Raw genomic sequence first — 10,937 nt, 5'->3', positions numbered from 1 at the left:
AAGCGCACCTGCGAGATGGAGCTGTCGAGCACGAGCTTCTTCATATTTCAGTACTGATGACGGGGACAGTTGAGAGGGCAAGTCTGCTACTTCAATGAGCCCCCAGAAGTATTTCCCGTGCCGGTGCATTTGCTGTAGTGGTTTTTGGAAAAAATCTGGACGCGGGATAGTGGACTAGCTTGATGCTCTAAAATGGTTTAAGCTCTGTTGCGGGTGAAAGAATTAATACCAAAAAATATAAAAAGAAGCTCTGGATATTTAGACAGTTTTGCGTTTTGATGTTTTGTTAAGTAAAAGAAGAATAAATTTGTTTTGTTACTGCTGTCCCATTTCTCTTTTGATGCAAACCCTTTGCTTCTGGGTAATAGTAACAGGCCACTACACACAGATATTCTAAATAACTTAGTATTACTCTTTAATATTATGCGTGGTAGTTTCAGAGGGTGGCCGTCTCGGTCTGCAGTAGAAGAGCTGGGTTCGAGTCCAGTAGCAGCTTATGCATTGTTTTACTGCAGAGCAGTGCTCCCTCTAAGCTGCGGAGTCTTGTGAGCAAAAATTCTACTTTGGCATTAAAGTTGTGAACGAGAGATTTGGCTGCTGCATACATTAGTTTGCTCTGGAGCCGTCCTTCCTGAGCTAAGACAAAAATGTGTGAGCCGGAGGCTAAAAAACTGTGAGCTAGCTCACACTGACTCAGCTTAGAGGGAACATTGAGGTCGTCAGGGCAGAGGGACCTATTTAGTGTGACAGCTTTTACAGTGAATGCCTGTATGGAAATGGCTGGTTCAGGACAGCCGGCTTAAGAACATAAGAACCCTGCTGGATCAGACCTGGGATCCATCTAGTCCAGCATCTCATCTCACATGGTGACCAGCCACTAGGGAGCCAGCGATGGGACATAGAGGCTGAGGCCTTCTTCTGATGTTGCCTCTTGACTCTGAATGTGGAGTTGCCCTTCAGTCCTCAGGGCTAGTAGCCACTGATAGGTCCATCTTCCATTAATCGGTCGAATCCCCTTTTAAAACTGTCCATTCTTCTGGCCATCACTCCATCTTTCGGCCGTCTTTATTACAGTAACTGAAGCTCATTTCAGTTCGTGTTGCCACTGTGTAAGGGAGGGGGGAATGCTGTGAGCACATTGACTTGAGAGGGGCCACGTCACCAGCATAAGGGCACTTCAGTTGATGGAGGGGGGTGGATTTTTTATGCCCGTTTTACCACCCCTGTTGCAGATCGTACTCCCCCCCCCATTTTGAGTGTCACGTGACCCTCAGGAACGGAACTTCAGGGGCTATAGCAGCAGTTGCAGGCGGTGGCAGACCTACGTTTTTGGGACCCCGAAGCTTGAACTGTTATGGGGGCTCCTTCTCAACCAGCAACAATAGGGCGACTTCCAACAAGTTCCAAAGGGGCGAGCTCAGAATAGATTCTGGCGAGCTCAGCGAGCCCATACAGCTAGGGGTTTGGGTGCTGCAAGCCCCCCGAGAAAATTTTGAAATTTGACAAAGTACAGGGACATATTGAGGCCACATGAAGTGAGTATTAGAGCATATTCTACGGTCTAGGGGTCATTTCGTAGAAAAAGAGGTACAGGAGCTCATTAGCATGACTTATTTGCATATGCCACGCCCCCTGACATCACCGGAAGTGTGAGAATACAACAAAGGGCACAAAGGGCACAGCAAAATAGAAGTAGCAAGAATAGTGAACAAGAAATTGCTGCAATAAGGTTCAAATCATTCCAAAATAATGAAATAACCATCAATGAACATATACTGATGTAAAAATCCCAATATTTTTTTCTTCTTTATTTCATAAGTAAGATGAACAGCTCGAGTGTGTCAGAAGGCAACACCCACTGCTCAGGCTTCACTAGACTGTTTTGGATTGCTAGCTATTGGGGGGGGGAACGTACAGATTTTCCCTCACAGAGCTTGTACCTGAAGGCAGGCTGGTGCGGGGGGGCTCTGCAATTTACCTGGCTGCTTCTTGCTCCTCGTGACCCGACTGAGGGCTGCTGGGAGCAGGGGGCGGGGCTTGTTGCATGTGCCTGCCCCCTGGGCTCCTTACTGCTGGAGCTCCACTCCTGTGCGCTCCTGCAGGAAATGACCCCTGCTAAGGTCAATATTAAGTAATTCAACCCATTGGCTTATGACTCTGTTACTAAAATAGCCGTATTTTAATAACACTTAAAAAAACTCCATCAACTTTGCTGAAATATTCACTCATTAAAAGAAGTTGCTTCAGGTCCCCTCCAGGATTAGGGGCCCTGGAGCTTAAACGTCGTTAGTTTTCTAGTAGATTCACCCCTAGAGTCAGGCAGGGACATCCTGTTTTTGTGGTGACTGAAATCAGTCCTGTTCTCAGTTCCTAGTTGCCAGCTTTGCAGAAACCTGAGACAGGTGCTCAAATTCTTATGTCAGCAGCAGATTTGGAAGGATCCCCCCCCAGCTTCATTTCTCCCTACAGGTCTCATCTGGCAACAGATGTGCCACTGATAAAACACAATCAGGTGTGCCACCCCCTTTTGGAATGAAGGAAGGACAGCAGCCATTGGGGAAAAGGATGAGTTGCCAAAGGAGCCAGTGAGCACATTTATGAGAGCCTGTATTCAAGCGGTGACTGGGGGTGCGTGGGGGGGGGGAGGTATTTGTGAATTCCCTGCATTGTGCAGGGGGTTGGACTAGATGACCCTGGAGGTCTCAGTGCTCCCTCTAAGCTGAGTTAGTGCAAACTAGCTCACATTTTTTTAGCCTCCGGCTCACACATATTTTGTCTCAGCTCAGGAAGGAGGGCTCCAGAGCAAACTAATTTATGCAGGAGCCAAATCGCTCGCTCACGACTTTAATGCCAGTAGCTCACCAAGTAAGATTTTTGCTCACAAGACTCCACAGCTTAGAGGGGGCATTACTTCCAACTCTGTGATTCTAAGCCAGGGAACCAGGCTGCAGAATCCAGCACCCTTGCTCTAACCTCCCCACTGAAATCACTACCATCTCTGCTGACCGAGAAAAGGGCTTAGAAGGTGGCCTTCAAGTTGTCGGAGTTCCCTGTTGTGTTGAGCAGGACGTATGACTGGGACTTCCAAGATTTTTAACTCCAGAATGTGTAGGTCTGATCTCTGCTATAATCGATCATTTCCCTCCCTCCCGCTCCACCTCTTTTACTTAGGGGCCTGAAGCCTTGAACTACATTGCGTGGCTTATAGTTCCAGGTTCATGCCTCACCACTTGAGAAAACATCAGATGTGACGACGAAGGAATCTCCTGTGCTTTTTCGGTGGTCCTGGTTTGAGGTGATGCAGATGTCACAGGTGTTTTGCTTTGATTGGGTGGGGTTTATCTGGTCAGACTTGGCCACTGAGTTCTGATCACTTCAGCAGTCCATCCCCTAGAACTTAAGCGGTCCATCCTTCAGATCTCAATGTACCTTTTAACTTAAATCCACAGATAACAAAATTTTATGGCTGAAAAGTAGGGAACCTAGGAAAATAGCTTACAGTAGGGTATAATAAAAAAGACTGTGATAGCTGTTATGTCTTAATTTTAATTCTGACAAATACTTTGCAGTGTAGTTATACAGATTGCGGTATTATTGGTCTTGGCATCATCACAATGATGAACACAAAGCAATATACTAATTCACCAAGGTATTTTTCTTAGTGGTTACGACGAAGAGGACGTTACCACTGAATTCTGACAAATTCTTACCTTCCTGAACATATGATTTCGATAAAGGGAAAGATTTTAAGGCTTAGCTTTTCTATGCAAGTTGTTTTTAACACGCCTTAGCTGGACAGCTCCGAGAACAGCAAGCCCCCCAGCTCCTCAAGGTATTCAGAAACCTCTTGGTCAGGCAAATGGGGTACAGTTAGCTCTAGCTCCTTCCTGTGGAGGCTCAGACTGGACCAACAGTGATCTTGTCTAAGGATGAGACAACAGTACTTTGGAGTGGAAGAACCTCTGATCAGCTGCAACAGCTTCAACGTTTCTCATCAGAAGCAGAATGTGGGCGGCAGGACGGGCAACTGGACGACACAACAGAAATGAGTTCTCGTTTGGAAACTGGCCAGCACTGTTTCAGATCACGTGTAAATATAGATGACTGTTCACCAAGCTGAAATTCGCCATGGTGTGCTCATAGTAGTCATTGGGTAAGTTGGTCACCAGCCTTGTCCTTTCCCCCCCCCCCTTTTGTTTCCTGGTATTTCTGGTCACCACTGGCTTAGCATGTGCTTCTGGGCGTGACTTGATAAGTTACCTTTTCTCAAACGGTACTACGGGTCACACTTGCATTTAGAATCCGGGGAGACCTTAAGAGTCATTATAAAGGTAAAGGTCTCCCTTGCTCGAAAGCCAGTCGAATCCGACTCTAGGGTTGCGGTGCTCATCTCCGTTTCAAAGCTGAAGAGCCAGCACTGTCCGAAGACGTTTACGTGGTCATGTGGCCGGCATGACTAAACACCAAGGAGCACGGAACGCTGTTACCTTCCCACCGAAGTGGTACCTATTTATCTACTTGCAATGTCTTGCTTTCGAACTGCTAGGTTGGCAGGAGGTGGAACTAGAGACGGGAGCTCACTCCGTCATGCGGCACACTCGGGTCTTGAACTGCTGAACTACCGGCCTTCCACAGCCTGCAGTTCAGCATCTTAACCACTTGAGCCACCGCAGCTCCTTAAGAGTCATTATAGGCGGCTCCATATGCTAAAGAAGGGTGTAGCCACTTGCAGCCCATCCAAGATGGAATTCCAGTTTGATCCCTTTCGTCAGCCATGTTTCACAGGGCCCAGCTTCCAGGTACCGAAGGGGGGGGGGGCGCGTGTCCAAGCATGGAAATTTACTCTGCTCATATTAATAGAATGGTTCTGATTGAAATGATCCACGCCTGTGGAAGTGGGCCTGAACAGAACTGGAGCGCTCATAATGACAGCTGGCATTAGCTATCTGCCAGTGATACCGAAGTGAAACCCTTCGAACTGCACATGAGCTGCGTTCTTCATCCACTAAAAGAAATGGATATCGCATTTCAGCCACTGAAAAAAGGCAGTAAAATAGCTTACTTTCATTTTGCAACCACGTGGATGTCCTAAACAACTTGCACATGTCATAAAACATGTTGTGAACAGAGCTCTCAATCTACTAGACACAGCCATCCTTACTCAGTATAGGTGTTCAATCGTCTATCATTATGAGATAAGCTTATAAACTGGCAACCATGTGGAAATACTACCCTACCAATATCGCAGTGTAACTTTGTGCAGCTGCCCAGGTAGGTTACAAAACTGCCTTTCTTAAATCCTCTTCTTTCAGTCAGTGCCAATAGTGAGGAAGTTGCCATTGGGTGGCAAGCGGCACTGTGCCAATCAAGTGTTCTAGGCACAAGATTTTTCAGTGCATCCTTTATTGTTTTGTTGAAGGAGGCAGCTCAACGTTCGTGCCAGGGATGACATTAGGGCCTTTGCCTTCCACGAGCTGGTCCCACTGGTCAAAGTCTTTATGGAGGCCTACAGGACACAAATATAGAACAGAGGAACACACAATTACTTTGGAAAGCAAATGAATGACTGAAGGCAAAGATGGGAAATCACTGGCTTGGTTGTCTTTTACACCAGACTTTTGTGAGATATCGGACTTGCGACAACTTTTAAAATGGACTTTCCCCCCTCTAGAGCTCTCATTCTGTCCTTGTTAATTTAAAGCTCGTATCAACCTCAGGGTGGCATGGGATTTCAGATCTATTCTAAAGCTACCCTATGTGGCACGTTATTGAATTGAGAGGAATGTACACCAATGCCCCCTCTAAGCTGTGGAGTCTTGTGAGCAAATATTCTACTTTGTGAGCTACTGGCATTAACGTTGTGAGCGAGCGATTGGGCTCCGGCATAAATCAGTTTGCTTTGGAGCCATCCCTCCCTGCGCTAAGACAAAAAAATGTGTGAGACGGAGGCTTACAAAACTGTGAGCTAGCTCACACTAACTCAGCTTAGAGGGAACACCGGTGTACACTGCTGTTGGTTGCAGCCTGGAGGTGACTGCTTCTACCACCACAAACTCGCCGCTACCCATTTCCACAATGTAAAAGTGAGCATCGACTTGCCTGCCCGCTATAGTTATGAGAATGCAACAGCCAACTTGTTCCGCTCAAGCCCTGCTGTAACTCCGATGGGTATGGCTGTCAAAAGGGGTTTGCAGCTACGACTTTGCTTTGAGGGCTTGCAAGGACTGAACGGGTGCTTATCCTGTTAGTAACTGAAAAGCTCAGTCTCGGCTGCCCGAAGGCCGATTATTTATTTGCCTCAGGGAGGCTGCTTAAAAGAGAGAGAGAGAGGTTGCCGTGTCAGTCTGTTGTAGCAAATTAAAACACGAAGTCCCGTGGCACCTTAAAGACTTAACAGTATCTATTCCAGCCTGAGTTTTCCTTTGCCGGAGTTCACGCAATGCCTGAAGAAGCGAGCTCTGACTCACCAAAGCTCCAGCTGGAATGAATGTTAGCCTGGAAGTTACCTAAACTGAACAAAATATATACCATGAGGGGGCGACAGATATGCACAGACTCCTCTGTGTGGTGAGTAAATGACTTGTAAGAGGTTATTTGTATTTTCATGTCAGGGCTATTTTTGGGCAGGAACGGAGTTCCAGCTGGCTCCCGAGTTGGCCACGCCCAGCAGGAACTCATTAGCATAATAGGCCACACCCAACAACAGGAACTCATTAGGATTGGCTACTTTAGGGGGGGCAGCCTAACATGCAAAGGAGTTCCTGCTACAAAAAAAGGCCCTGGGTTTTGACCACAAACAAGGTAAACAGAATACAAAGCAAAAGGTGGGTGTGGCTGGATGACCACACTTCTGGTAACATGGGATGCGGCCTAGTGTGCTAATGAGCTGTGTTGTCAGGGGTGTGGCCTAATATGCTAATAGGTTTCTGCTGTTGGGTGTGGTCTATTATGCTAATGAGTTCCTGCTGGGCGTTTTCTACAAAAATAAGTCCTGTTTCATGGTATGTCAGCTGTTTGTCTGGTGACCTTTTTGTATTTTTATATTATACGCAGTGAAGGTTTTTTGATAAAGACAAATAAACGGGCTGAGAGTAAACCCGGACACCGTCAGAATCTTTCACATGATGTTATTTGTGTCAATTGGGTTATTGACAATATTGTCTTTTGTAGTACTTGTACTGATGCAAACAACAAGGGCTGTATGTAAATATAAGTTCTATTGAGCACCATTACAGTATTGATAAGCAAATGTAAAGAAGAGTCTGTGCGTATTTATTGCCATCTCATGGGATGCATTTTGTTCAGGGCTAAACGCACAGCCTCCCTGCGCTGAGCGACTCCTATCCTAGCGGTAACGTTGAGAACTGCTCGCCGTATAGCTAGTCGGTAGAAAGCGCCGTCAAGTCGCAGCTGACTTGTGGCCACCCCGGTGGGGTTTTCAAGGCAAGAGACGTTCAGAGGGGGCTTGCCATTGCCTGCCTCTGTGTCACGACCCGGGTATTCCTTGGAGGTCTCCCGTCCAAATCCAAGCCGGGGCTGACCCTGCTTAGCTTCCGAGATCTGACGAGATCGGGCCCTCCAGGGCGCCATTCAGCTAGCCATCTTCTTATTGGGAGTCCCCATCCTACACCCTCTAGCCACTGTTCCCGCGTGCCTTGGCAGAGATCATCCGTGGTGTAAACAGCTCTAAGCCACACAACAGATTCTTGTTGTGGGGATTTTATTTCAGTAGAAGGCCTTGGCAGGAGTGTTTGTTGTAGTGGTTAAAACAGCAGGCTCTAATCTGGGAGAACCAGGTTTGATTTCCTACTCCGACACATGCAGCTGCTGGTGCGACCTTGGGTCAGTCCCAAGTTCTCTCAGAGCTGCCCTCTCAGGAGCAGTCCTCGGGAGAGCTCTCTCAGCCCCGCCTACCTCACAGGGTGTCTGTTGTGGGGAGGGGAAGGGGAAGGAGATTGTAAGCCACTCCAAGACTTCGTTGGGTAGTGAAGGGCAGGGTATAAATCTAACCTTTCTCTCTCTCTCCTTTCCCCTCTGGAACAGCCAAAAGAAGCCAAGTGGAGCTGCCCCAGTGCTAGACTAGATGAGAGTCTTAGTGTAGCTGTCCGTGTAGGAAGGGAACGGGGGCATGAGTCTGAGGATTCCCATGGGCTTGTTCATTTCGTACTACGGCAGCAAACCCAGACCTGTACACTCAATGGGGCCAGCTTGCCAGTGACAATCCTTTTCCCAAGCCCTGCCCTCTGGGCTCCTAAGAACATAAGAACATAAGAGACGCCAATGTTGGATCAGGCCAAAGGCCCATCCAGCCCAACACTCTGCATCACACAGTGGCCAGAAATACCAGTGCCATCAGGAGGTCCACCAGTGGGGCCAGGACATTAGAAGCCCTCCCACTGTTGACCCCCCCAAGCACCAAGAAGACAGAGCATCACTTGCCCCAGAGCCCCTATCTATACCTTGTGGCTAATAGCCACCGATGGACCTCTGCTCCATATGCCTATCTAAGTCCCTTTTGAAGCCGTCCATGCTTGTAGCCGCCACCACCTCCTGTGCAGTGAATTCCATGTGTTAATCACTCTTTGGGTGAAGAAGTCCTTCCTTTTACTTTAACCAGGCACAGAGCTTTTTCGGTGGTGGCACCTCACCTCTGAAAGATCCTCCCCTGGAGGCTTGCCTGGCCAAAACACTTAAATAATAATGAGGGGGGGGGACTCAACCCAAGACACAGCTGTGATATACCCACCAACTGTATATGTGAAACTTAACAGCTCTGTATGTAAAAAGTTTTAGGAGCCTGATGTTTGGATCACTTCTTTTAACCTATTAATGTGTACGCCATAATAAATATTTGTATTTTTATAATAACTTATTTTGATAGCTTGACCCTCCGTATATCACAAAACACTTCTTTTATCCAGGCTGTTTTTTTTAAATCGAGGGGTTCCATCTTTTGAGAGCCGCCTTTATGGTCTGCTTCTAGCCAGAGGACTGCTTTATGGATATCATTTTTAGAACGGCATTTGTCACCTTTTGCCCTGACCTGGAGGGCCCAGGATAGCCTGTTCTCGGAAGCTAAGCAGGGTCGGCCCTGGTTAGTACTTGGATGGGAGACCACCAAGGAAGTCCAAGGTCGCTACGCAGAGGCAGGTAATGGCCAACCACCTCTGAACGTCTCCTGCCTAGAAAACCCTGTGGGGGTCGCCATGAGTCAGTGGCGACTTGGCAGCACTTTCCTCCACTACGACATTGCTTTTTTGCCACAGACACACCTTTACGGTTTGTTTGTTAGGATATTCATGCTGTTCTCGTATGCTTCTGATTTTGCAAGCATCCTCCAGCAGGTCTTTGGAGAGGCGGTATGTACATTTCCTGAATCGGCACAATGTACCTCTAAGTCGGGGACTCTTTGGTGCCAGTTTGGTGTAGTGGTTGAGTGTGCGGACTCTAATCTGGGAGAACCGGGTTTGATTTCCCCACTCCTCCACTCGCAGCTGCTAGATGACCTTGGGCAAGCCGTGATTCTGATAAGAGCTGTCCTTGAAGAAGAGCCGTTTCTGTCAGAGCTCTCTCAGCCCCACCTCCCTCACAGGGTGTCTGTTGTGGGGAGGGGAAGGGAAAGGAGTTTGTAAGCCCCTCTGAGACTCCCTTGGGTAGTGAAGGGCGGAGTATAAATCCAATCTCCTCTTCTTCTTCTATTTCCGGGTGGCCTTTTTTGGCGAGGAATAACAGCACCATGTATTGAGATTTTTTAGGCATAAAGATTTTCTTCGTAATATTTTGCTCACCCTGGGCGTCTGGGCTGGGCTACCAACCAAATAAGTAAATTCTGTATGCAAAACAACACAGCTGCTTACCTAAATGTTTTTGTAAGAAGGCTAATGAAGCTTCATTGCTAGTATCGATGGCCACGTTTGGATCTAGCTCTCCTCTGAGTTTAAAAATCTTTCCAACGATGCTGCCGGACAGGAATGTGAAGTCTGTGAAACTCTGATGCACCGTGCCTCTGCAAGCAGTAAAGATTCTGTTAAGATTGTATCGTCGTCAGGAAAGATTAAGCGTTGAGTTGTAAGCAGAAGGATCAAGTCCAGTGGCACCTTTTAGACCAACAAAGGTTTATGCAAGGTATGTATGCACATGAAAGATTTATTCAAGGTATGCGTGCACACACGGAAACTCATCCCTTGAATAAACCTTTGTTGGTCTTAAAGGTGCCACCCATAGGTTCCCAAACTTATTTGCCCTTCCGCCAAAAGGCTGCTTTAGATAGGTTCTGGACTCTTCTTTCTTTATGCTTCCACATCCCCCTTATTTGTATTCAGTGCCCCCCAATTGCTTTTGAAAGTCAAAGGTCCTTTCCTCAGATACAAGTAGGAATGGAATTGCCTAAGTCCTTATATCCCCTTAGGGATCTCTCTTTTTTGGGTGGGGGGGGGGGCTAGTACCATTCTGTGAATGGCGAGGATATTATGATAGTAACAGTCCCTAGTAGAGTAGTTAGTTCCCTGTACATTAGAGAGCCATTGGGCTAGTTTTTTGTACTATAGGGTACTTAGAGAGTGTTAGAGCAAGGAGAAGTTAGAGTAAGGAGCTGCTGGTTTGGAAGTGACTTGGTTACGCTGTTGAGATCCATCCAGCTGGTGGAGCTGTCTGGTGTGGAGGCTTGTGGCTGCGGTGACCAGTGGATACAGCAATGCTGGCGCAGCAGATTCCGGTGCTCTTGGGGAGGGGAAAGTTTAGCGGTGGGTCTAGGCAGAACATTAAGGGAAGAGCCCCGAGAAATAGGATGGCTCGGTGCCCTTCCAGCCTACGACCCATCCCCAGGGAGGTCAGCAGTGGGGCTCGGAAGAACCCCTCTCCGTCATTGGTGCTCTGTAACGCCAGGTCCATTAACAACAAGACGATAGTCCTTTGGGACTTCGTCATGGAACAACAAG

The 10,937-nt window shown here is 47.5% G+C and overlaps 1 protein-coding gene across 3 annotated transcripts in view; it reads right to left on the bottom strand.

The window, feature by feature from the left end:
- Nucleotides 1–4,649: 4,649 nt before the first annotated feature.
- PLA2G7 (phospholipase A2 group VII) overlaps nucleotides 4,650–10,937 on the bottom strand; it is a 37,927-nt gene continuing 31,639 nt past the window's right edge. For all 3 annotated transcript variants that reach the window (XM_015406402.1, XM_015406404.1, XM_015406403.1), the window contains 3 exons: nucleotides 9,858–10,006; nucleotides 5,104–5,506; nucleotides 4,650–5,005 (listed from right to left, as the gene is read on the bottom strand). In XM_015406402.1, the coding sequence (XP_015261888.1) occupies nucleotides 5,403–5,506; nucleotides 9,858–10,006 (253 nt within the window). In that variant the 3' untranslated portion in view covers nucleotides 4,650–5,005; nucleotides 5,104–5,402. The remainder of the gene's footprint in view (nucleotides 5,006–5,103; nucleotides 5,507–9,857; nucleotides 10,007–10,937) is intronic.

This window comes from Gekko japonicus, unplaced genomic scaffold, assembly GCF_001447785.1.
Source record: "Gekko japonicus isolate JY-2015 unplaced genomic scaffold, Gekko_japonicus_V1.1 scaffold2988, whole genome shotgun sequence".
In the NCBI taxonomy this organism is placed as follows: domain Eukaryota; kingdom Metazoa; phylum Chordata; class Lepidosauria; order Squamata; family Gekkonidae; genus Gekko; species Gekko japonicus.
The sequence above is the reverse complement of the archived record's forward strand: the minus strand, read 5'-3'. Positions and strand labels throughout refer to the sequence as shown.